The sequence below is a fragment of the Callorhinchus milii genome, unplaced genomic scaffold (genome assembly GCF_018977255.1).
Source record: "Callorhinchus milii isolate IMCB2004 unplaced genomic scaffold, IMCB_Cmil_1.0 Scaffold18, whole genome shotgun sequence".
Classification (NCBI taxonomy): Eukaryota; Metazoa; Chordata; class Chondrichthyes; order Chimaeriformes; family Callorhinchidae; genus Callorhinchus; species Callorhinchus milii.
This window is the reverse complement of record NW_024704759.1, coordinates 10,095,098-10,121,663: the sequence shown is the minus strand read 5'-3', so window position 1 is coordinate 10,121,663 and position 26,566 is coordinate 10,095,098. Positions and strand designations below refer to the sequence as shown.

Below are 26,566 nucleotides of genomic sequence, written 5' to 3'. Positions count from 1 at the left end.
TTGCCCTGTGGTGGGGGGGGCGGGGCTTCTCCCGAGCCTTCAATGACGTAATCCGGATTCTCCAATGGCAGCAGCGCTGTGCCCGGCGGCTCGAGCCGCTCCGGCTGAGGTCGGCCACCGGGGGGCGCTGTGCCCAAACCAACAGTCCCGCCCCCTCCACACGGCTCGACGGGTCACAGCGGCCCCTGGTGGCCGGAGAGGAGAGGAGAGGAGAGGAGCGGCGCGCGGGGCGGAGGTGGGGGGTGTCCGACTGAATGAGAGCCGAGCGCCCGAGACGGTGGGGTCGAGGTCGGCGCGAGCGGCTGAATGTCGGGGGAGACGGAGCGAGTGGCCGCGCGGGTCCCCGGGGAGAGCGGCTCGGAGCCGGGGAGCGCGGCCGCCACACCGGGGACCGGGCCCGGGGCGGGGACCGGGCCCCGGAGCCAAGTCCTGGCCCGGGAGGTGGCGGCGTGTCTGTTGGCCGAGCCCCGCAGTGAGGTCGGTGAGGCCCGGGGGGGGGGGGGGCGGGCACTCGGGGTCGGGGCCACACACGGGCCTGGGGGGGGGGGGGGTGTGTGTGTGTGTGTGTGTGTTGGTGGGTGTGGGTGTGTGTGGGGGGTGTGTGGGTGTGTGTGGGGTGTGTGTGTTGGGGGGTTGGGGGTGTGTGTGTGGGGTTGTGTGTGGGCGGTGTGTGTGTGGGTGGGGGGTGGTGGGCGGTGTGTGGGTGTGGGTGTGTGTGCGTGGGGGGGGTGTGGGGGGTTGGGTGGGGGTGTGTGTGGGGGTGTGTGTGTGGGGGTGGGGGGTGTGTGTGTGGGGTGTGAGTGTGTGGGGGTGTGTGTGTGGGGTGTGTGTGGGTGAGGGGGTGTGTGAGGGTGTGTGTGTGTGGGGGTGTGTGTTGGGGGCGGTGTGTGTGGGGGGTGTGTGTGTGTGGGGTGTGTGTGTGGGTGTGTGGGGTGTGTGTGTGGGGGTGGGGTGTGTGTGTGGGTGTGTGTGTGGGTGTGTGGGGTGTGTGTGTGGGGGTGGGGTGTGTGTGTGAGGGTGTGTGTTGAGGTTGGGGGGTGGGGGGGAGGGGGTCGCTGACAGTTTGGTCTCTCCACGAGCGAAGCCCCTTTTCCTTCACAGTTTATTGTCATTTCGTTCATTCGTAACAATAACAATAATAACAATAATAATTACTATAATGATATAAAACTGGCATTTGATTGTGATGTTGAGATTTTTTTTATTACTAGTTATGATAATTAGTAATAATTAATCATTCTGAGGTTTTATCTGGAGGCTGTAACTCGATTGATGTGGGAGGGTTTTGGGGGTTTTTTGGGGGTGGGTTTGGGGGTTTGAGACTCACTTGACTCCTATGTGAGATTTTTTTTTTCCTAGTTTGCGAATTCTGCATCGAAATCCTCCCACTGATACTAATCCAGGACACCCGGTAACCAATAGTAATCAATAACCAATAGCCGTCCATGATAATCAATAACCATTCGTAACGATCGATCATTAATCAGGGGAAGTAATAATAGCAATCGCCGATCAATAATAATTAATAATCGTCGGCCATAAATAATAAGAAATGCGATCTGTTGTATTTATTTGCCGCGTTAAGAATGAGCCTTATTTCAATCTTGGTATTTTTTTTTGAAAAAAAATGTTCCAACAGCATAAAGCTGTACGTAGGATAAAAAATCCTACACGAGAGGTGTAATTGTGTGTAGGAGGGCAGCTGTTGAGACTGATGACTTCCGAACAAATCAGGTGTTGGAGGAGAATGTAATTTGTACGAACGCTGAAATGTTAGTTCTGTTGATAATTAAATACCCATCGTTCTATTTTCTCTTATACGGGAAATGTAGCACCTGAATTGCATTGAACTCGCAGTAGCATTGCAACCCGACTCATACCATACAATCATATACTTTACAGCCACCGACCACTACTTGTATGTATACAGTGCCCTTCACTCGTGTCGTGTCTCGGATCGTCGCTACGCGGTGGGGGGGGGGCGGCGGTGGGGCGTGACCTTGAGCTGGAAGGCGGGCGGGGTGGGGGCGAAAGGAAGGTGACTGAGGATACGTTAGCAATTTTTTTTGGGGTGGGAGAAAAGCAACCGAATTAAAATGCGGCGTTGGACCTACTCAGCTGTACCGTTTGTACAGTTATGTAGGTGCAATAATGCATTTCAATCCCAACAATTTTATCACCCAAATGCCGTACTTCCAAATGGAGTACTTGGGAGATCAATCGAAGTGTTAAGGAGCTGTGGGCTACGTTCAATCAATAAAAAATTTAGCTGTTTCATCTTCAAAGTAGGGGCAGCGTTTTTTTTTATTACATATCTAATTTTTTTTAAAAAAAACCCTCTTAAGACCATATTCTCCCCACATTTGCTGGAGGCGCTGTTGTGCAAAAGCATCTCCAGAATAATTAGGCCCTTTGTGTTCAGCGCGTCACCAATTCAAGGTTGCGGAAAAAATGGATCTTGGTTTTGCAAAAATCCCAGAGGGCAATTATTCCAGTGGGGCGTTTTGTTTCAAAACTCTGTTTGGACCTGAAATAAAGTATATGCGGGGCTTTTAGCAGAAGCCGCATCGATTGTGCCAACGCTTTCCACCGACTCAGCATTTGTACAGGAACCGGAACGCTTTACTCTAATGCATTAGTTGGCTGGCTGCCAAGCCCAGTGTTTTGTGTTATCAATAAAATGAGATATTGGATTTCCGGGGAGTTTTGATCATCTCGTGTTTCGTTCACCTAATTGCGTGGGCGTTAGAAAGATTTGCAGAACTATACCCTTGCTACTCGTGGAATGGGAATAGGTTATATATCAGGTTTAAGTACCTAAATGTATCAGGCATAGTAAATATTGAAACCGAAACGGAGAGAGCTGGGAAAACTCAGCAGGTCAGACAGCATCCACGGAGAAAGGAGCGTGAATCAACGCTTCAGGCCCACGCCCCTTCCAAAGTAAATAGTAAATATTGACTCTTGCTTGCTGCCTTTTCCTCCATTCATCTGTCCGTACTCAATCCATGTTGGATTAGATTCAATCCCCAGTTGTACACCTTTGGTTGAGAATGGTTAGAAGTGCTGTCATCCTGCACTATCCCCAGGCTCTGCTTTTTCATGACAAAATCTGTATTTTTTTTTGGTGGTTTGCTTTCTGGCGGTCATAATCCTTTCAAAAAAATACTAATTATTTGGTCACTCAGTACAAGACTGCTGTGTGCAGTCAGCTGCCGCGTTTTGCCCACAAAGTGGTCAACTTACAGTATATTCTGTGAAGCGCTTTGAGACGTCTCAATGATGCAATAATAATAATAATCCTTGCATTTGATATAGCGCTTGAATGAGATATAATTAGGAATTTTATACCTGGATCAAGGCATACATATATCAAAGTTGACTGTTCTCTTGTCTAGGCTCAGGAGCTTGATGAAAGTGTTGAAGAAATGTTAATCAGACTGGATGAGTTTTGTGGAATGTTGGATATGGTAAGTATTTTATTTCCTTTTAAACAAAAAATACTGCCGGTGCAGTACTTGGGACATTTAAAATACATCATACTTTTTTTTTTTTTACAGAGTGAATGATTGTCATTTTATATTGTGATGTACAAACGGCTTATGTAGTTTGTTCTGTTTGAGTGCTTCCAGAGCTTAGATTGAGCAGTTACAAAGCAGAATTTGAGCCCTGGTGATCGGGGCTATACTGAATTTTACCAATTGTCTCCTGACACTTCTAGATTGATGGGGCTGGAAGAGTATCCTGAGCTTTGGGGAGACACATACAGTGGTTTTCTTTTGGAGCTAGAAAATGGATTATTCGAAAATCCACTTGCAACCCGAAAAATACAAACAGTTCTGGTTGGGCAAGACTAAATTAATAACTGGCACACATGACCAAAACAACCGATCGGTTGGTCTGAGCCGTTTCTTAAATAGAGTTGTTACGTTTTTAATAGCTGGCCAACTTGAAACCCAATGAAGTAACTCTTTCTTCTCGTGTTCATTCCTGGAGCTGGAAAACTGGAACAGAATAAACCATTTCTATCACACAAATTGTTTTCATTTGCACATGGACCATCTGTTTGTGTGCACCAGCAGACAATTCTCCGGCTACCGCATGGCTAATCATATTTGCGAGGACCATCTGCAAGCTTGCTGCCCCGAAGGGTTTTTCTTCCCCTTGATTCTTGCCCATCGAGACTCCTAATGAAACTCTTATTACCTGCGATTCTACAACCGCACTGTAGACGTCTGCCTACTGGATAAAGACTTTAAATGACTTCATGTAATTCAGACACTATTCAGTTTACATAGTTTCTGCATAATGATATAAAATGCACATCGATAAGAAAGCTGGAATAGAAGATGGGCAGTGAATCCCACTATCACAAGACTGTTCGGATAACCCACATGAGGGTCTTGCTGTTTTTTTTTAGCACCTGGTACAGCCTGTTGCAATTGTAAGCTGTGAGTAGGAAGAGTGTTCTGGACTCAAAATAAGATTCACTTGCTCACTAAAAGTAACGGTTTGTCCTATCCGTCCTAAAGAAAAGGCAGATAAAAGGGAAGTTAGTTTAGAAGAAAGTGCATTCACTGGGATATCTGGAATTATAACATCTTTAAACTTGAGGGTTGGTCCTGCTTGTAGGAAAACATGTTTGCGTCAGCAGGAAGCTGACTCCATGGGAGTCTTCTAATGTATATCATGGTCAGTTTCCTGAAGAGAGTTCCAGTTGCATTAGCCAAAGCCGTATTTATAGAAATTAGCCCCTGGTTTGGTCTAAACTGTACTTTTCAATGATCCCACATTTAAATTGAAAAGGCTGAAGTCTGAATCATTTGGCAAAGTCTGCTATTATTGGGCAGGGGTTGAAGGGAAGTACTCAGAACATTAGTTTTTCATAAAGGAGATGGTTTCCTAAAAATGTTGAACGCCTAAACAAATGAGACTCGACTGAAATTTTCCCTTTCTCACAGATTCGAAACGATACTTCGCAGATTCTAAGTGAAGACATTCCAAACACAAAGGTCAAGGTATTGGAAATGAAGACGGTTTATAAAAAAATTGATAAAATAGAGGTTTGCAACTTTTTAAAAAAAAAACGACTATTTTGTGAATGCCATGACATTGAAATATAAGTGTAAAATTGTACCTTACAGATTATAGTACTGCAGCATAAACGGTTGAGCGCTTTTTAAGAAAAGCCTTTAGAAGGTGAGATCTGTTCACTCAGTCCCTTTGCCCCAGTTATTCATGACCAAGATTTACGTACACCATCATTAACTCTCTTGGCTTCATACAAAGTTTATATCTATTAAATTAAATAAATTATGTATGAGAGCAGCCGCAGTGGTGAGTGGATAGAGCTACAGTTCACGGCCCAGAAACTCGCTGGCTCGAATCCCAATCTGTGCTAATCTCATCCAGGGTTGTATGGCCTCGACCGTTCCGTGATTGGGGGGAGGGAAAAACTAGCCAGATTTCCTCCACCTGGTCCCTCTTCACCCTCGACTGGTTTCTTTGGTGCGATGCCTTCTACAATCGATCGGAATGCCGCCGCTCATTGCCGAGGCTCACCGGCCGCTGGAGCAAAACCAGCCTCTGTGGAACCGCAGCCCAGGGGAGACCAGACCAAAGAGGGGTGCGCCAGCGGAGAGCATGTTAGAAAACAAAATGGACACACTAAATTTTTATTTTTTTCAAAAAGTGTTCCGGTCGGAAGAACTTAATTTTAATTTTCTTATATTCCCTTTTCCAAGTCTGCAAAACTAACATTTGCATACGTTGCTTGCTTGTGTTAACAAATGTGTTGATACCCATTCAGGTCCTCGGAAAGATTCATATTGCATTAGTTTTAATATCAATTTCTCTAGCATCTTTGTGCTTTACTCTAAATCTTTTCAATTGCTCTGATGGGTTTTATGAATCTTTGCACCATTCCCAGAAATTGCAGTCAACCGGAAGTGTTGTGGTTGCAATTTAGCATCTTATTCGTTTGGTATTATGTAAAATCTTGTTTTAAGTGCAGCAACGTGGATTCTTCATATGGAAGGTACTTTGTTGTTGGTTTAATTTTGTCAGGCGTTTGTGAAAATGGTCGGACAGAATGCAGCTATGCTAGAGGAACAAGTAGTTCGAGCAGAAAAGGATTATGGAAATTTCCCTTGTGGTGTTTGCAAACTTCTACATTCAATCAGTACTCCGGCATTCCTACATGTAAGTTATTGAATGCTGTATTCTTTTTCTGTATTCAGTGCTGTTCCACAATGATATTAATTACCGCTGGGTTTTTGAGCTCATGATTGACAGCAGCTCATTTAGTAAATTATCTTTCGCATGGTCCACAAATGTTTTTTTAAAAATTTAAGTTTGTTCAATTATTTTCTGTTTTTTCCCCCCCGTGTGCTGACGCCGGCTCCACAGGCACTGGTTGCTCTCTCTCCGCTATCCCTCCCAAGTGGTCAGTGAGTTAATGAGCCTTGCAATGAGTGTCGCCAGACCATTCAACTGTAGAGGCGTTTAATTGAACCTGACCTCTCCACACCCAGCTGACACACACAAGCACTACTGCTGGAGGAATAAAGCTTTGGGTGGCTTTCCCTTTCCTGGGAAAATACTATCCTGCCAATTTAACCTCTCCACGTAGCCCTGACCGAGACCAGCAAACTAAGCTCAGCACAGGCCAGGATTCGGACCAGCGTGGACTGTAAGCTGTCGCTCTACCCACTGCACGCTCCAGGCTGCGAGTAGCTTCAGTTCTGCCAATGGCTAATGGTTTCTGGTTCGGTTTTGATTTTCTTTGTGGTTCAAACTACCCATTTAGTTTTTTGATAGTCTATCATTATAACCAAATCAACATTTTGAAGATGCCACTGGCGTAAGAAGTCAGCTCTATTCCGGTGTTTGTACCTCTTACTTTAGTGTTTCTTTGTTACAGAAGAAACGCACATTCCTCAACCAACAGAGTTCGACATATGAGCTGCCCAATTTATACAGGAGCGAAGACTATTTTCCTGGGAGTTCCAATCCAGGATACCTCAAAAAGCCAAACACCTGACTGCTTGCCATAAAACAGCAGGAAACTATTGATCGTAACACTGACACTGATGTGAAGTTGTATGATGGACATTGCCTGCAATTTGTGTTTAGTCACATACTAGTCTCAGCTGGATCGAAGTCAATATGTACAAAGAATTTTTCAGTGAGAGATAGTAGTACTGCTTATTGCCTTTATACCAAGACTACATCCCACAGCTAATCACTTGCAAACAGTTTTGTGGAAGTGCATTCAAACAGTCACCCAAAGCGTCTAATTTACCATGTTACAGAGAACCTGATTCAGCTGAAACGTGTCCTATAATCAAGCTACTAGCCAGCAAGTCTCTTGTTTGGTTGATAATTTAAGCACAAACAAATTTAATTGATCAGGAAAATTAATGTCTCCATTATCGGAAGTAATTCAGAAAAAAATCTTAGCATATTTTAAAGAACGGCTTTCCTTAATTTGACAACATTTTAAATGCGTGTTTTTGATTTGTGGAATAAAGATGCTTAGAAAATGAAGCTGATCGCACGTGTATTCAACCATGCGACTTCAATATTCTGAATGCCCTCCCAATTAAATATCCTTGAATAGAGTTCCACGTCAGAATTTAGAATCACGCGGTCTAAGCTGACATGCCAGTGGCGGTGGGGGGGGGGATTAACATGAGACGTTAAACCGAGATCTTGTCTCCTGTTCTTGCGGATGTTAAAGATCCCGTGTCATTGTTTGAAAATAGAGTTTCTCCCAGATTTGACAATGTCTGGCACATAATTTAACGAGGCAATGCAAAATTAATTTTAGAACGTTCGCTGCTTTAAAGCTATGCAGCATTTCCCCATAAATTCCAGATTTGAAGAGTAGTTTGTATTAACTTTTTTTTAAAAAAAAACACTTCTGTAATGATTCAGGTGGCCTCGGTGCAAGGATGTACCAATTCTTCACCTGGCAGTGGTGAACTCGTTCTGTACTGATGATTCACTATTTGTCAAGTTTCTGATCTCAGCTCTTCAAAAACCTGACAGGTGAGTTTCTAGGCCATTCTTACTTATTTTCTGATGCCCAATTTATAGTACCACTGTCCAAGAAGCAAGTGTGCCTTCCTGTTTTGATCTTCACCAAAGGAGAGAAGACAATGTTGTGAGAAACCTGTAAAGAGTTTACATGTTCTGATTGATCATAACCTGTGATAATTCGCTTGCGATTACAGCATTCTGTAAAATTCCTTGAGAATGGCCCTCGTTATATTCAAACACAAAGTTTTATGATCAGTGTGAAAAATATTTTTTTGCAATTCTGTTTGTACGTCTTGGTTGGTTACGGTTTAAGTTCATACATTTCCTGTTTGCTTCTCTGGGAGATTTGCAACTTTGTAGTAAAATAAATCTGCTCTGCAACATTGCGAGTGATTCAATGCAGCAGTAGAGCTTCCTGTGCCCTTCACTGCTGCGTTTCTGTCCGTCTGTCGTCAACAGTACATGTAAAGACAACAAACAAAAAAAAACACTCACAATTATGCAAAGGTTCATTTTGTTCACATTTTCCTACTTGTCAGTTTTTGATTGTCCAATTAAACATGAAAACACCATCAGAATATTCCTCTTATCGGCTTCTCCCCATCAATAGAATAACCTTTGTCCAAATTCGATGAATCACGTTTAAAAAAAAATAACAGTTTGGAGATCCCCTCACCAATTGTTTACCTCTTGTTTTTCCTTCAAGAACAATAGGACTACTAACAATACCATCCGCCGCTCCCTCTCCAGCTACTTTAGCTGGTTTCAGAAATATACAACATGCATGGAATCATCCCCTGTTGAAAAGTGAGGCAAGTACAATAAAACTACAGTAATATATGCAACTTTACGCTTTACAAGACTTTATCCTAATAAATTCTTTATTTGAATTTTTTAAAAAAAGCAATATTATCCGGTAAACAAAAACAGAAGTTGCTGGGAACTCTCAGCAGGTCAGGCAGCATCTATGGAGAAAGGAAGGTGAGTCGACGTTTCGGCTCCACGACCTTTCATCAGAACTGGGGCACGTTGGGGGGGGAAGAGGCTTTTAAGGACTAACAGTGAGGGGAGAGGCAGGACAAGGAAGACAAAGGAGAAATGGGGTAGAGGAAGGGGATGATGGGTTAAAGAGGTGTTAAAATATTATTATCCTAGTATTGTCCCAGATTTGCTTTATTAAAACAATTTGTGTGCAACTAATTATAGCCAGTGGATTCATGGAAGGGAAACAGTTAAACAAGGCAAAAGTATGCACCGGAAAAAAAGTTAAAACCGCAAATAAAAAGCGTTGAATTTAATTCTAGTTGAAATTGGATTTTCAAACATGTTCAGAAAACTGATTGGTTTGTAATTAGCCGTTCGGATGGTCAATGCTTTAAATGAAAGTTTCTCACCTGCAAAAGGGCAAAAGGATGTACGGAGTGTCAGATGCTCTTCTGAGGTTGGCAATGTTTCAAAGTATGTTTACAAACAGTTTGTTGAGTTTGACAACAGAATAGGGGTGTATGTGCATCAAGCACTCCCTTCAATCATACTTCTGTTTTGATACAATCTAAATTTTGCATTTTAAAGTTTTTAAACTTATAGTTTTAAGTTTAAAACCTTAAAACCACCTGATGGAAGAAAAAAAAAGCCAATTGCTATTGCAGCTTGCATGGGGGTAATAGAAACTAGCAATAACTTTTGAAATGAAAACTGTGCCCTTGCCTGGCGTGGAGTCCTGTAGCTCAGTGGTTAGAGCACTCGCTTTGCAAGCGAGAGACCGGAGTTCAATTCCCGGCAGAGGGCGAAACCTTGGGCAAGTTTCCTTACTCCACACAGAGCCTAATAATAATCCCTCCAAAACCAAAAACAATAATAAAAATTGGTCATTTTCAATCTACGACTGTTTGTGGGACATTGCTGTGCGCAATTGGCTGCCGCGTTCGCCCACAAATATAGTCAATTCACTTTACAGTGTGTTCTGTGAAGCGCTTTGGGACGTCCTCCCGACGTGAAAAGCGCTATATCAAATGCAAGGATTATTATTATTATTATTAAAACTGGAAGTTAGATACATGTCTAGCTTAACTCCCAACTCATCCTCACATTCAGATTCCCCCACAGCCTTGCCTCACACAGCAGCTCAGGTGAAGTCGCCACTTTTAAAGTGTGCCTTAAGATCTATCTGTTCAAGCACACTTCCAGGCAGTTTTACTCTTCCCACCTGCTTCAGGTCTGTGAAGCACTTTTGAGACATCCTTCCCACATGAAATTTAGAATTAAAATAAAGTGGGGTTGCAGAAGATTCAACGTAAATTGCCAATGTTTGTTTGGATGGCACATGGTTTAAATCAACATGGCTGATTCATGAAGACTCCCAAGATGGGAAAGTGCCTATACTCACTGACTTATTAGGCAGGTACAAATAGTTTAACATCCAGAAAAAGAATATTTTTTCCCGCATAGGGCCACATATTCCAACTCCCATCTTTTTAAAAAAAGGCTAAAGGTAAAATGTCACATGCCATTATTTTTAAATTGATCTGACAAAACATTAACTGAGTAATACAAACAAAGCATCATCATAATTGAACTTTTCCCTTTCCACACTGCCATTTATTTACGCAGTCAAAGCTATTAATGTTGAATTTATACATTCTTCAACCTGAGACTAGAAAACTACAGAATGTTGGCAATAGATAAATATACAAATTTATTGGAAGTGATACAAGACAGAGGTAACGAGGCTCTAATATTAGAAATGTACATTCCAATTACAGAGTAAATGAAGTCAATAGCACCATGCACTATATACCAATTAAGTACATGTTGGCCTTTCACTACCAATGTTTTTTTTTACCAAATATGGAAGCTCATTGCTGTGAACTTGTTTTTAACCATAAGATTCGATTTGTAAATTTGCTATGAAATATTTTGAAGTGTGACTTAACGAGAAAATTTTTAGTTGGAAGTGTAAAAATGGTTTGAATGAACTGTTGAGGGGCAACTGCATTCAAAATTATCCTTAAATTCACAATGTAAAATGGTCACACAATTGTACGATAAAGCATTTTATTTTCCAGAAGTGTAAATGAAAAGTACAAAGGAAAATAAAGATCACAAAAATGAAATTTACTACACAGACACTATTACATAGATGATACAATGTATACAAACACCACAGTGGTGTTCATCCCCTAACATATAACCGTGAAATAGGCAAAACCCAGCATTTCTAAATATTTGCCACGTTTTACCCAATTCACAACTTGTGCTGATTCAAAACATAAGTTAGTGAAATCAGCAATATTATGAATTTCATTTCTAACTCTGTAAGTAATTTAAGTTGAAGGGAGACTTTTAAAAATGCATTAACATTTGAAATGCCAGTAACCATCAATATTTGAGCAAAGGATACATTAAACAGCAATTTGCCATATTACAGTAAGGCCAGTTTTTATGTTCAGTAAGCTACTGGCCAAATGCTACCAAAGTTGTATAAGGATATGTGCAATAAAAACTAGGTTTATAATAATGTTGACAGACACTACAGCACAACCTCCTTCAAGCAGTTATCAAGTGGACTAAATGCTGCATTTATTTAACAGCAGAGGTATCACTAAAAAAAGGTGAATCATACAGTAAATCTAGAACAAGTACACAAGACCTATACGATAAGCTTCACTTAGAATGGCTCTAAAAGACTGTAGAAATATACATTCCAGCTACGCAGACCGAGTAAATGAATAAAAGAAACTTAAAGGTCTTATTGAAATCTATAGTACAGTACACTGTAAACCAGTAAGTAAATTGGCCTTTCACTACCATAGGTAAATGAGAAAACATTTAGAAAGTAAATTACAATATGCCACTTTTGTACAACTGTAAAGCAACCTGGAGGCAAAATGCAATGAAACTTGCTGCATTTTACTGCCTCTTCTGTCTGTAATTTTTGTACCTCTGAATAGTCCTTCAAATTTTATACACTGGCTCCTTTCACTTTAAGATACTGCACACATTTCACAACAAAGACTCCAAAGCAAGTCCATCTTCTATGCAGGCTGGCTACTCAATCCTACACCAGAAGATGAGCCACAAACAGGTTCTGCCACATTTTCTGAAAGACCATCATTTGACTGATCAAGGAGTTGATCGAGCTCCTCACCTTCACTATCTGCTGGGTTACCTTGCCACTCCAACAGTGGGTTAGACAAACTTTCCTCATTCTCTGGTGAAACATTCTTCCATTCGGGTTCTTCTTTGGACCACTTTTCCTCTTCATTCTGAAATGGTTCCCCACTCCACTCAGACGGTCCTTCAGCCCAGTGCTGCTCATCACTTCCTAATGCGATATTTTCTTCTAATGGCTGTTGTGTCGGCTCCTCCTCACCACTTTGGGATGCATCATCTGTCCAAGGTCGTTTGATCCAAAACTCTTGTTTGAGTTCAGGTGAAACATCCTCTAGGTCAGATGCTCTCGAAACCAGTCCATCTTTACATTCTGACAAATCTTCAGATTCCTCACTTTCTGATTCTTTATCTTTTGATTCTGAAGACGGCTCAGGACATTGTTCCTCTTCCATGTTTGATTCGTCATCCTTCAGTGCCAATGGTGCAGTTTTCACAAATGGACACTTTGTTGTAGGCTTTTGCAAGTCATTACTTAACCCTTCGGAAATAATTTCAGAGATTTCATCTCGAGACTGAAAACCACCCATTTGGGTTGATGGCAATTCTTCAGCTGCACAAGTATTAGAAGCACTTTCCTCACCTTCATATGGGCAAAGATTTGAAGCGCTCTCCTCTGCCATATCAGGGCTCATATTTGAAAGGCTTCCCTCCGCCATATCTGGGCTTAAATTTGAAGGACTTCTCTCCGCAATATCAGGGCTTAGATTGGAGGGACTTCCCTCTGCTGTAACTGGGCTGAGACAGGAAGGACTTCCCTCCACCATAATTGGGCTCATTCGTAAAGGACTTCTCTCATTTTTCTCAAAACTCAAATCTAAAGCACCTGCCTCCTCTTTTTCTGGCCTTGGATTTAAAGCACCCGATTCCACTTTTTCTGCAATTGAACTTGAATCAATTTCTGCATTTTTCGGGTTGGAAATCAAACTAACTCCCTCTACTTTTTCTGGGTTCAGACTCGAGGAACTTTCCTTCACCCTCTCTGGGTTGGAATATGAAGCTTTTTCACCCACTTTTTCTGCATTTGAGCGGGCAGATTCCTTGCCGTCTCCTTCATTGATGTTCACCTTATTCCAAGTGGATGCAAAGTCCATATTGTGTTTAACTTTTCGCAATTCCATCATATTAAATCCAAGCAGCACTTTAGGTCTGTATTTCTCACAGTCCCGGACACATTTCTTCCTCTTATTGCTGAAATGTGAAGCAATATCTGATTTCCACAGCCATAAGCCAGCTGCCAACTTTTCAATTTCCCTTCTGTTTGGGTATGGTTGCTTGTTAAAATAGTTTGTGAGGAACATTTTTCTGGCTTCATAAGACTCATCTTCGTATCCCTTGGGATCAATAGCTAAAACTACTGGTTCTTCCGGCTTGTCATCTCCCAAGGTAAAACTCTGAAAAGCTTCCTCGCCATCCAACTTCCTTTTCTTCATTAAAGCAAAGTCTCCATATTCATACTCATACTCACGTTTCATGGGCATTACACTTGGTGAATGGGTCACCTTGGAATGAGCAAGGCTCCGCTCTTGACCATTTTGTGCTTTTCCAACACCTCTACAATGCACCAGATGTAACGTTATTGTGGAAGCAGTCATGTTGCTTGTGTAAACTCCCAAACAGTGAATGCATTTATAGGTGAGTTTTTTCTCCACTGGATGAATGGTTTGTATTACCTGATGCCGTTCCCTCAGATGGTGAGCCAGAGCATCCGATATGGGGCCTTTCAAAATAGAAAAGCACAAAGGACAAAGGGTTTTTCCAACATCATTTTTATAGGGTATCTGGGTTTGAGGTAAAGAATTCAAATCTGGCTTTCCTTTAGCCTTGGCTTGCGGTTTTGGGTGCGCCTGCCCTTCTGGTTTTCTGAATGTTAAGTTATGACTCGCGGGACGATAAGATGTATTCTCCATTGAGGCACTCTCAGAAATGCTGTATGTAGTTACAAGTAATTGTATATTACTGCGACTACCTTTTTGTGTAGACAAATCAAAAGTTAACGTTGATTCAGTCTTAGGTCCTACTTCTTCATCAATGTGAAGGATTCGTACATGCTCAGCCATCTTTTCAACATCATTAAAAGTGGAACGGCAGTAAGGACACGATAGCCCATGTATAAGCATGTGGTTCAGCAATGTTTCACTGGGTAAATATCGGTTGCAATAGAGACATTTGCTTGTGAAACTATTAATCTTCTGAATGTAATTAGCTACAGCTTGGATCTTTTCAGCCTTATGCTCCTTTTCAAAGTGTATACTGTACACACTTTCTGGAAAAAGCTCATTGCACATTGTGCAGATCTTCCACTTTTGAGCAGCAGAGCCCAAGGCAGAGCTCTGACCAGAATTAGCTAAACCATGGGAGGTTAAAGTTGCTTTCGCAGAAGAAGCAGACAAACCATGGATCCTTTGAGACATACCATACTGTGATTGTTTCAATGACAATTGACTTGATGCAGCATTACCGCCAGTCAAGCTTCCAAACTGCATCTGATGTCGCCTTTGTTCCGCACTAACCCCGTACGGCCTTCCATTACCACTGGACATTAACTGCTTCACTGTTTGAGAACGCTGAAGAGAAACGGGTAAACCACCTGGCAGTGGGAGCCTCATTTGTTGCCCCAAAGAATAGCTTTGTGCCATTGAAGAAATAGCATATTTTGGTGGCAAACGAGCATTACCTGACATAAGGTTGACAGCAGAATTCTGTGCGTTTTTGGACATGGATATACGATTCATATTATGCTGCATTGTTGAACTTTTCATGCTGTGATAATTTGGATTGCCAGCTAGAGAAAGCTTATCATGTGGCTTTGGAGCTATCATCATCAAAGGCTTTGATCTTGGTACTACCACATTTGTGTGCCCTATCATTGCAGTCACCTGATAACCTACTCGCTCATGGTCTTCAATAACATGCTGTACCAAGGCCTCATAAGTTTTAGGCATGAAAAGACATCGTTTGCAATGTACAGTCCCATCTTCACGTCCATTAGATGCAGAAAATGTGCCGTTTACAGACTTATCTCCTCCTCTTGCCACGTAAGGCGATGCCATATGTTGAAAATGTTCCCTGTAAATATGTTTTCTGACAACATCATAAAGAGGATCTCGATAGGTACATTTCTTGCAGTAATACACTGCTTGCTCCACACTGTCAGCATGTTTCATTTTAAGACTGTTGTCAAATTTCGACTTTTCACTGTGCGCATTCTTGCCCCCACTAGGTACTTTCCACAAAGGAACGTGAAAAATCTTAATATGGGTCTCCAAAGTCTTTCTGTCAGCATTGTATGGACAATAAGGGCAATTTATGAGGATTTTGTTTTCAAAATCTTCATTGTGAACATTTCTGAAGTGGCTCTTGTAGGCAGAAAAGAATTTCGATGCAAACGGACAAGCACTGCAGCAAAATGGTTTTGTACGATAATCCTGAAAATGTAAAACAGCAACTTTAGTCGCGATATTCTGAATAAATAGTCAATAGGACCAGCAGATATTTGCTGTGCGCAATTGGTTGCTGCTTCTCACCCACTTTACAGTATAATCTGTGAAGAGCTTTGAGACATCTCGAAGACATGAAAAGGCAGTATATCAAATGCAAGGATTATTGTTAATATGTGCAGTTTTGTCACTGAATTTATAATTAAAAGTCCCTACAGTTTTGTAAACAACACCATGGATATTTTTTGATTACTATTCCTACCAAAAATATTTTGTCCCAAATTACATTAAAATTGTTTTAATGTACATTACACTGCATCCTATAAGGTACTTTAGTCTCAGTCAATATGTCACAATAGGACAAGTGTTTTTCTCATGTAAATTGGATTCTACTCTATCCATAGTAACATTAAAGCTTGACAATTACTAAATATGTCGCAAAAATACAAGAGAAGTACAGAACCGATTACAAAACTCTGGTCACTTTTCATGAGGGTCTTGTCCATTCAAATACATCTAGGCTCAGCTGAAAATTGCTGTATTCCCTGTTTTGGTAAATATCAGCCTGTCCTTATCCAAATGAGTTTAATAAAATCGACTAAATATAATGGCATATAATACATGTGCCTCAAAGTTTGACCTAAGTTGGCTTGGTTATTACATACTCGTATTTAAAAAAAATTAATTCTCAGGTCAAACATCCATCAAATTGTGCTAGAGTGCTTAGCTAGAAACTGTTCTAAAATAAATCATGAATGGATTGTTAAAAAATATCCTAGCTAAGAGCCATGAATGGTACATTCTTACTTGAAGCCTGTAAGTCACCCAGAAAATGCACAATCACTCCAATTTACAGTGCATCCTGTCAAGCGCTTTGAGACGTCTCGCCGACTGACATGAGGTGCTATATCAAACGCAAGGATTATTACTCTTAACATTATAGTATGAATAAGGCTAACCTGCAGTTTTGTAGAAGAAGGGTCCCAAAGTGAAACATCATCCCACGTAGTGTTCTTCAGGTAGAAGTCATTTGGTTCAAATTGTTTAAAATCCTGAAAACACATTTCAGTTGCCTATAAAATTCAATACCATTTTTACAGCACCTACAATGTTGGAACACTTTAGAGCAATTAATGACACAAGTAGCGACCTACTGAATTCACCATCACTGGAGGCAAATGCAAACCATTTGGTAATGAATGAACACAAGGTAAAACATCAGAGCAGACTAGTACAAAAGGCAGTTCTCCAAAATATTCTCCTTCTTCTACTTGAGCGTGTCAGAACTTTCAGGTATAAGAAACAAACTCTCCCTACAAATTTCAGAAAAGAACTTTCCATTGCATCAATGTGGCATAATCAATGGTAGTTATGTTTTGAATGTCTCTGCCCAAGAGTACATCAGCCGCCATTCAGTTCTTTAATGAAAATGCCTTATCCCATTAGTCTGATATCAACTCCATTCCCTCCTCCCTTGCAGCCTAAAAAAATTCTACTTACCTCTATATGATCTTTGCAATAATCCAATCCAATATCTGTGAGGATCTTTTTCACTGTTTTACGAGCTTTTCTTAGATTTGCAAGGTTGTTGACAGGAAGCTGGTACATAATTCCTGTTTGGAACAAGACTAATGAATCATCTTTATGCCAATATTATCAAACTTCTCAGGTTACTGGTGTTATAATTCAACAGAAGATGCATAATAACTGTGAAACGCGTGTGCAACTACAGCATTCAGTGTCTATTCTGTTTTCCCAAATTCCATGACCCCCCAAAATAATAATTTCTATACGATCAAAAAAGATAAAATATAATCCTAGTTGCATTTGAACCGACCAAATCAGGATTGGTGAATGGTCAGATCATTTGCAAACTGATCACCGAATTACAGGTGTAAATGGATTATATGGGAGTAGAAAACCGCACAATGCAGCCTACTGAAGTGTTCAGTAGATTTCAATCAAATGAATCGATGTGAATTTCAAGGCGAGATGCATTGTTGTACAACCACGTCACATGATAACGCAACATACTCCTGTTGTACGTTTTTTATACCTCCCCACCCAGACCACTGCTGTCCTGACAGAATGTCTGTCAGACATCAAGTCCTGGATGAGAGCTAACTTTCTACGGTTGAACATCAAAAAGACTGAGGGCCTCCTGATTGGCGCCTGTCAACGCCTCTACACCTCAGGCACTGACAGCATCACTATCCAAGGATGCACACTCCATACACGGATTCATAACATCCAGGCTCGACTCTGCAAACTCCCTGCTTGTCGGCCTCCCCAACTCCTCCCTCCATAGGCTGCAGATTATCCAAAACTCTGCAGCCCATGTCCTCTCCCGCACCGGGCTCCGTGACCCTATCATCCTCACCCAACTCCACTGGCTTCCCACCACACAGGATACAATTCAAGATCCTGGTCCTCACCTTCAACGTCCATGGCCTTGCTTCCCCCTACCACTGCAACCTCCTAAGCCCCTATCAACCTGCCCGCTCAGTAGACTCTGGCCTCTTCACATCCCCCGCCTCACCCGGCCCACCATTGATGGGAGTGCCTTAATGCTCTCTGCCCCCTCCCTTTGGAATTCCATCCCGCAGTCCATCCGCCTCACCCTCTGCCTTGCCTCCTTCAATACCTGCCTCAAGACCCTCCTCTTCGTCCCAGCCTTTGATCACCCTCCTTCCAACCCTGCCCTCTATCCTCCCGACCCCCAGCTCGAGTCTGAAACACTGATTGTCCAGCACCTTGGGACATCCTCCTGACATGAAAGGCGCTATACAAATCTAATTTTGTTGTTGTTGTAAATATTTTTACGATAATAATTGTCCAACAAAACAAATTTGATGATTTCAGCTGTGCTTTGGCAAAATGTGAAGCAAAGATCAAGACATATCTCAATGGAAATCGAAAACCTGAGGTCAGCACTGGGTTACGCTGCACAACTCCAAGTGGTTGCCTCGTATCAGCACTGGCAGAGTCTAGAGAGTAGATAAATTGCTTACTCTCACAAAACAGCTGTTGTATAATCTGGAAAGGCCAGAGAGAAAGGAAAGTAGGAAAGGATACAAATCTGTAACCTCCTGTACAAATTGAATACATATAACTAAATTCATACCAGGATTGGTGAAATAATAATTATTTTATCGGTCTTTCTCAAATAGGGAATTCGGCCTGAGACAGCCAAAAGTTGGACTACCCTGGCCTAGACAACCCAAATCTGCACTATTTATTTTCAGTCACTAACTCTTAACGGTTACCACCTTAACAAAAGTTAAGCATCAAAATATTGCCTGCTTAACACTTTATTTTTTGGGGGTTAGTCTCCTCTTCTCCGGTACAGAGAAGAGCTTCGATGTTCAAGCTCTGGTATCCTCACCTAAGAGGCTATTTCTCATGCAGCAGCCTACAAAGTGTTGCATAGTTTTCAATTAAAGGAATCAAACACAAAGCCAATCCTATTCTCACCTATGCTAAAACATATAGACTTCCATTTCCAGGAGATTTCTAGTGAACAATCAGGAGCAGGAACGCTGGCTGCTTTTCATCTTCTCCACAACAACAAATTACATTTGTACATAGCACCTTTTACGTGGGAGGATGTCCCAAGACATTAAAGACAACTGTAACTCAACTGAAATTAGCTAACTCAGCAAATGCTAGGAATCAAATTGGCAACTTTCTGTATGGCTTAATGTTGCACAAAGGGTGCAGTGCAACACCAACTCGCATTTATATAGCGCCCCTCACACAAGGTAGTGCCAGAGCGCTTACCCAGTTACACACAAGATCGTGAACGACATCGGTTGAGGAAACACATTGTGGCTTGGGGAAGCAAAAGTTCAAAATTTAAAGTGAAAGCAAACGAAAGATGGCTACACAATCTCAAACTAGAATTCCTAAAAATAAGAAAAAAAATTCTTCTTTAAAATGCAACTGGGGAATACTACCAAGAAGTGCCTCACAATGCCTCATCATATTGCAATGTCTCAAAGTGCTTCACAAGCAACTACTGTCAAGTTTAACAGTTGTAGGAAAACCCAAGTTACCATTTTAGTCAGCATGTTCCCACAAATTATGAGGTTTTTGAACTAATGAATCTGAAGGTACTTGGCCAGGTTACAAGAAGCTCCCTGCCCCAAGAACAGCTATCATCTGACCTTTTAACATTCACCTCAATGGAAGGTGGGACCTTGGTTGCCACTTCCAACAACTCATCACATCACATACATCCCCATGAACTTTCAGCTCTCATCCCAGTGTGTCTCTTAATTGAACAACCGAAAGGACTACAAGTTGAGCCAAATAAACCAGAAAAGTTCACTGGTTAAAGAATTAACCTTTTTTTTAAGAAACCATCTTCTCTCCAATCCCCTGGTTTCAAGTTGTAACACTGCAGCCCATGGACAATTTCTGGAAAGGGGTCAAAATTGCGTTCAAACTGCTGAATTTACTTCAATCAAATACACGTTTTTCTCTCTTTAAAATACTGTACAATGGGCTTCCCAATCTACTAGATAATGCCCAGTAGCTCAACTACTGTCTACTCCAGAATCAGAAACTCTCCTTTTGTAAGTACTCAGCAGTTGAAACACCGTTAGTTTCTGTTCATCAGCCTCCGCTTTCCCCCACAGTCAAATAGCCTACCAATATTAATTATCCAGGCTCACCCACAAAGAATGGTCATTTGTTCAATAAACCAGAGAAAATTTAAACAAAATTGTTACAATTTTTTTTTTAAAAAAGTAAGTTTGTACAAAACACTGGATGGAACTATTGTCAGAACTATACATTTAAAACATTTCTTGTCAGGGTTCAAAATAATGGGGAACCCAGATACCAATTGCTTTTAGCTGATGAGCAAAACTGTTTACAGATACTGAATAATATCTAAAATAATAAATAGAATTAAAAATGATACTTTTCTGGGAAGAAAGCAGAATTTCTAGGTACATCTTCCTCAATAAACAAGTGTACTTATTAGAAATCAGTATGTGGGACTTAACTACCAGTATACAATGCAAAGACAAAGAAAATATAATATGCAACACAAATAATAGATGAATATTCTTACCTGCACTTTTTCCTCCCTAGATACAATGTTTGCTGATATGGAGAATTCTGCAGGAAAGAAAATAAATTAATAAATTTACATACTTTAGAATAACATGGTGAACATAGATTAATAATTGACTAAAATTAATAAAGCACATCAGTTTTGAAGTTTCTACCAAAGAAATGGATGCATAAGAGTTCAAACGTGCAGCCTTAGAGATGACAATTTGACAAAGTAATTGCTTGCTTTAACTTGACAAACTAATTTAATAAAAATTGGAAGCCACAACTAAAAATGCCATTGATCAGATACTGCTTCAGCTTTCCAAATAAAAATCAGTGCTCAATGCAAAAATAAATTATATCACAATTGCATCATTTAAGAAGTCTCATAAATAGCACCTCAAACAATCTACCAAATAATACCCTCACATTTCAACGGCAATTCTGATCCATTATGAAGAAATGAAAGCAAGACATGGACCTAGCACTCTGCGCACAATTTACTTTAGGTTACACTATACTGACTACAATAAACAAGATGAAACATAGAAGCAGTGAATACTTCAGCTATATTACTATATACAGCTATCCCAATCCTTTTTCAGAGGTAATGCCCCCAGCCAAATCATCTAATGACTCAAAAACAGTACAAAAACATGCAATGTTGTTCTCTATTCAGAATTGTCCAGTCTCCACACAAGGCAATGCTATGACCATTTCTGGATGCTTTGTGTTCCCAATTGCAAAACTCATTGCAAAGACATCTTTTTCCATTGTGTGACAAATAATTGAAAAGGCTACCAAACTCAAGTGTAGACTCTTTACAGTGAGCAAGTTAACAACACAGATATATTCCTGGGGTAATAATCCCTTCAAAATAATGAATAAAAACAATAATTTGGTCATTTAATCCACTGTTAGTTGTACACTGCTGTGTGCAATTGGCTGTCACATTTCACCCACAAAATATACATTGAATTCACTTTACAGTACACCTTGTAAGGCACTTTGAGACGTCTCAAAGACATAAGGTGCTATATCAAATGCAAGGATCATTATATACAAGGACAAGAATATACAGTGGTCCTGCCTGTAAAATATCTGTTTTACTTACATTAGGGAAAAGGTTAGTTTTATGAACTTGCATACTGCTGTGTGGCTACGAGGGCTGTAGCATTTACAGAAAATATTTTCAATCTTATGATCAAAAGAAGCAGATATAAAGTCCATTGCTCACCTCTCCTCACTATTTTATAAACAAGTATAAACATGGTAATTTGGTGGAATCACCGTCATGCAGCTAAATTATGCTCTTTCCCACACAAGTTTCTCGTCTGCCAACAACGGGGGTGGGGGGGGAGGGAGATAGACACCCATATGCTTCTGACTTAATTATGCAGTATTGTGGATTTTTAAAAAACAAAACAATTTCAATAATCTACTTATATGCAGTATTGGGCACCAAGCGATGAACATTTTCATTCTAAAGGCTATTTGGCCCATTGTAATTTTCTAAGTCACTTTATAAATCTTTCGCTTTTCCAATTCCTTTTTAATTATTCAGCCCATTGTCAGAATGAATTCCACACTCCAAACACACCCTTTCAGGTTCCCCACCTTCTTGTCAAACAATTTCAAGATCTTCACCCTCACCTATAATCCCTTCATGGCCAACACCTCCCCACCTCTCTGAGCATCTCCAACCCCACTTCTCTCCTGACACCCTTCACCCAGGTTTGTCGTGCATCATCCATTCTCTGGGAGTGCATGGGAGTGAGCATAAAGTCCAAATGTGGGGCTTGAACACACGACTTTCTAATCCAAGCTAACACCATTTAGCAGAATTGGAAGCATCAGTCAGGCTTAGTCAGTATCAGTCTCTAGATCACAAGATTATTGGTTTACTCTGCATCAGAAAAGGAAGTTTCTCCCAGTTTCCTGGCCAACAATCCTCAGATAAAAAAATTTTGGTCATTTACCTCAAGGCTATTTGTCATTGTTCTGTGCAAATTGGCTGCCACATTTGCCTAAAAATTCATTTACTGATACAATTTACAGGAAATCTCTGAAACACTTTGAGATGTTGTGCCATAAGGTGCTACACCACATGCAAGAATTATACTATTATTATTTATCATGTATGAAGCTAATCTTTAGGATTATTTATTCTGTACCTATTCAGTTTGTAAAAATGCACTAATATTGCTCAATCCAGAAGTATGGGGGGGGGGGGGGGGGGGAGAGAGAGAGAGAGAGAGCTGCCCAGCAATAGATGCTGACATGTCATTAACTTTTCATCCTTATACAACACCCAGTAACTTATATTAAACTGTCCTAAATGGTCACATTGTACTAGTTACGATGTGTTTACAGACCACAATTAAATCACTTACTTAAAGGAGTTCAATTATTTTTTAAAAAAGTTCAACAGCATAAAACTTCTCCTGAAAGTACAACAATGCACCTGGGCCACAAATCTCCCAAGAGAACCAGGTAAACTATGAAGTCCTACCCGTTAATCCCAACATTCAACCAATACCCCAAACTTTCCTAGGAACATTTCATTCTAACACTTTACCCAGTCCATATTTAAGAGAGGACAGTAAAAAGGTTAAAGGTTAAAAATTCTGTATCAGCAAACCAAAGCACTATAAATGACCATTAGCACTATTATGGACTACAACAAAGTTTCACTTTTTGATTCAACGTAGCAGCCTTTAGATTGAATACTTTTTTGTATATTAATCCTATGGATTGTACAACATGCATAATGTATTCAAAAAAAGTGTATTCATGCAGGAAGGAAGAGGAGGGGGGAAATAAATCATTGCCTACAAAGGAATTGTGTGCTTCACAACTGAAAACATCAGAACGTCAGTTTCTGGAAGCAGGTTACGAGCTGAACTGTAGTACAATCTATTCATGATTCATATCACTCCCATACTATATATGAATCAAAATCTTTACTCAATTCCTTAATCCTCATTCCATTTTTCAAACAACAGTCAATAAAGACTTATAAGCAAATTAAATAAGCGAAACCCTTCAATGTGGAATTTAAATGAAAAACAAGATGGATGGAGCATCATTCGTAATCCATGGAACCACAAGAAGATGTGATGTGTTACTCAAGTTCTATGTTAATCTAATTCAAGGCACTAAATGTAACTGACACTAGATGTACAAAACACATATTTTTAAAATGCAAATATCCTCGTATTTTAAAAAGACATGATTATGGGCTACGTAACAAATTAAATTGGAAAGTTTGCAAACGTGCGGCCATCAGATTGGACACATTCATTTCTGGGAAAAAAATAATCATTTTCATGGGACTATCAGTTTGACAAAGGCATCAATGTGCACAAAAACAGCAAATTACACTTGTATAGTGCCCTTCACGTCGGAACGACATACCACAGTCAAGTTAGGATAATAACCTACAGTTGAAAAGCCACAGGTGATGTATTAACAGTGTTAATTATAATGAGGTTTGACAGTGTTTATTATGATGAACTGGAATTTGTCTACAACAGTACTCTAACTACTTCTGAGATGCTCACAAACATCTTTGCAACATCCAATAAATCAGAGCATTCTTCTTTGCCTTCATGTTATAATTGACATATGTCTTACTCTGACTAGAAGCTTCCCTGCCCAAGCCATAAGAAGCAGTCCACATCAAGAAAGTTATGCTTTACAAATCACATCAAGATTAATGCATTTTTGCATTTGTTCTTTCACTTACACTGCAGTTCATCACTAAATGGATCTGGTTCATAATTTGTTCAGAAGTGATATAAGTTTTGCACATTACTAAAATACCGACAAAAAATGTCTTGGCACAGAATAAATCGCGGTGAGCGGTGATCAACTTATTTGCATGGCACAAAATTATGTCATACTATTTTGTGTGTGTAACCCATAGAGCCCTTAGTTTTAAAGTCATAAGCGTTTAAACCATAGGTGGCGCTGTACGAGGAGCTTCGGTGTTTTATAATGAGGCACTTCTTTAACAAAAATGTTTTTTATGCTGCATTTGAAGTCTCAAACCCAGTCTCTGAAGAGCGCCTCCTGCTGCACGAATATCGATCCTGATTCTCTGCATGGCTGCACTAGTTTGGGTGGGGGCCGCTGTTCGGGCAGCGCGTGTAGAAAACATTTTCTTTCCCTATTACCTCTCGATGCAAATGGTGCAAAATCTATCATTCAAATCTAAACAGGACCACACACACACAAAAAAAAACACCCAACATTTCTCACAATGCACTGTCTGGAGAATAATGAAATAGTTTTTTTTCTGGATCCCCCCCCCCCCCAAAAAAAAAATAGGGTATCCAGTTGCATTTTTCAACTCTGGCGGGGGCTGTGGTTTGGAACGAAATGGATCTATTTGCGGTTAAGTTCCGCTGCGTTTTCTTTAAAGAACACGTGCTGTAACGTTACTTTTAACTTATTAATTTGCAAACCCTTACAACGCTTGGGAACCCCAAAACCTATTCATGTCTGCAGTGGAGCAGCAATCGCGCCATTTTACAGCAACGTCATAGCCGGCAACCGGTTCTGGAGGTGCACATTTAACATGATCATCTACTCATGCAACCCTTAATATTACCGAGTCTACAATATATCTACAATTGTCACCGTATCAACTCACGTGAATCCCCATATGTAAATTAACAAATAAATTAAATCACAGTTTCCATCCACCCGTCTTCTGTCTAGGGCGTTTCTTGCTGTCTGGATTGGTCGAGCATGCTGTCTAAAGACCATAGAGCACTAGAAAAAGGTATTGAGCAGATGTGTAAACAAATGTTCGATCGGATTTACCAGTGATGGCACATAGAATCATCGATGACATTACTATTTTACATTTTAGTCATTCGAAACAGCGACTACTTAGAAAATGCCCCTTCAGGCTCTTCATTTTCCGGGGACCCAAGCTTCCCCACTCCACAAAAATACCTTTCAAATATGTCACGATGTAGGTCGAGCCAGAATATTAGGAAATATCCTAATTCGTGTTTAAGAAAGGCAACAAGAACATCGATTGGGTGACTAGTCCTATTGCATATGCATCAAATCGATACATAGTAAATTATAGTAATATCTAAATAACCCGCGCCTATCTTACAAGTACAATAATACCCAGTTCCAACTGCAAATTTTAACACCACATTCGAGGCTCGTACAACTCACTCATCCTCGCCCCTAAACCGTGCAGGGTTTTCGTCAAAATTAACATACGTCCTGGTGTCTTCTTCCAAAAAAAAAGAGAGACGTGAACACATTTAAACAAAACAGCGGACTTGGAAAAGAAAAAAAATCGGTCAAAAAACGGACCGCTGCTTCAGAAAAAAACACACACACACACACACACCTACATCTCAGGCAAGAAAGGCTACACAGAGGCTCTTGCACGTTTTCCTCTTGGTTTTTCGAATAAAAATAAGCCGGCAAAATAAAATCAGCAGACACCAACTCACCAGAAGGATAAAGAGCAGAGAACTACTTGCATGCACATTGCTTCTTTCTATCTCCCCCCTCCTCCTCCTCCTCCTCCACCCAACCCACCCCTCAAAAAAATACATTATATATAATTATAGATAAGACAAGACGGAGAAAATCCAATGCTCGTTCAAGATGTTAAAACCGGGTCTGGCACAGGTCGCTTAACACACACACACACTCACAAAAAAAAATGTCTCACCTTGGCTTGGGGGGCTTTTTTTTTGGAGGGTTTGGAGGAGGAGATGGTGGTATAAAGAGAGAGAGAGAGAGGGGGAGAGGGAGAGAGCGGAGGGGGGGGGGGGTGGGTGGGAGAGGTGGGGAGGGGATTGGGGGTGAGG

At 40.7% G+C, this 26,566-nt stretch overlaps 2 protein-coding genes across 3 annotated transcripts; one reads left to right on the top strand and one right to left on the bottom strand.

Annotated features, from left to right (window-relative positions):
- The first annotated feature begins 208 nt into the window (after nt 1-208).
- On the top strand, nt 209-7,702 carry LOC103190971 (biogenesis of lysosome-related organelles complex 1 subunit 4). 2 transcript variants are annotated; one of them, XM_042341915.1, is made up of 5 exons: nt 209-477; nt 3,399-3,470; nt 4,962-5,018; nt 6,067-6,201; nt 6,923-7,702. In XM_042341915.1, exons 1-5 carry the CDS (start codon nt 307-309, stop codon nt 7,040-7,042), a joined length of 555 nt encoding a protein of 184 aa, XP_042197849.1. In that variant the 5' UTR covers nt 209-306; the 3' UTR covers nt 7,043-7,702. The 2 variants fall into 2 exon arrangements, with proteins under 2 accessions (XP_042197849.1, XP_042197848.1); XM_042341914.1 differs by having other exon boundaries at nt 210-477; nt 4,962-5,063.
- Nucleotides 7,703-11,974: 4,272 nt separating this feature from the next.
- Nucleotides 11,975-26,459, bottom strand: adnpb (activity-dependent neuroprotector homeobox b). Its single transcript, XM_042341754.1, has 5 exons — nt 26,428-26,459; nt 20,734-20,780; nt 17,154-17,266; nt 16,613-16,705; nt 11,975-15,641 (listed from the first exon to the last, which is right to left on the bottom strand). The coding sequence occupies exons 3-5, from the start codon at nt 17,259-17,261 to the stop codon at nt 12,078-12,080; spliced, it is 3,765 nt and encodes a 1,254-aa protein (XP_042197688.1). The 5' UTR covers nt 17,262-17,266; nt 20,734-20,780; nt 26,428-26,459; the 3' UTR covers nt 11,975-12,077.
- Between the last annotated feature and the right edge of the window lie 107 nt (nt 26,460-26,566).

Coding starts and splice junctions, on each gene's coding strand:
- LOC103190971 (XM_042341914.1), top strand. CDS start 307: ATGTCGGGGGAGACGGAGCGAGTGGCCGCGCGGGTCCCCGGGGAGAGC. Junction 478..3,398: donor TGGCCGAGCCCCGCAGTGAG/GTCGGTGAGGCC, acceptor TCTCTTGTCTAG/GCTCAGGAGCTTGATGAAAG. Junction 3,471..4,961: donor TTTGTGGAATGTTGGATATG/GTAAGTATTTTA, acceptor CCTTTCTCACAG/ATTCGAAACGATACTTCGCA.
- adnpb (XM_042341754.1), bottom strand. CDS start 17,261: ATGTACCAGCTTCCTGTCAACAACCTTGCAAATCTAAGAAAAGCTCGT. Junction 16,706..17,153: donor ATTGCAAAGATCATATAGAG/GTAAGTAGAATT, acceptor ATGTGTTTTCAG/GATTTTAAACAATTTGAACC. Junction 15,642..16,612: donor CTTCTTCTACAAAACTGCAG/GTTAGCCTTATT, acceptor TTACATTTTCAG/GATTATCGTACAAAACCATT.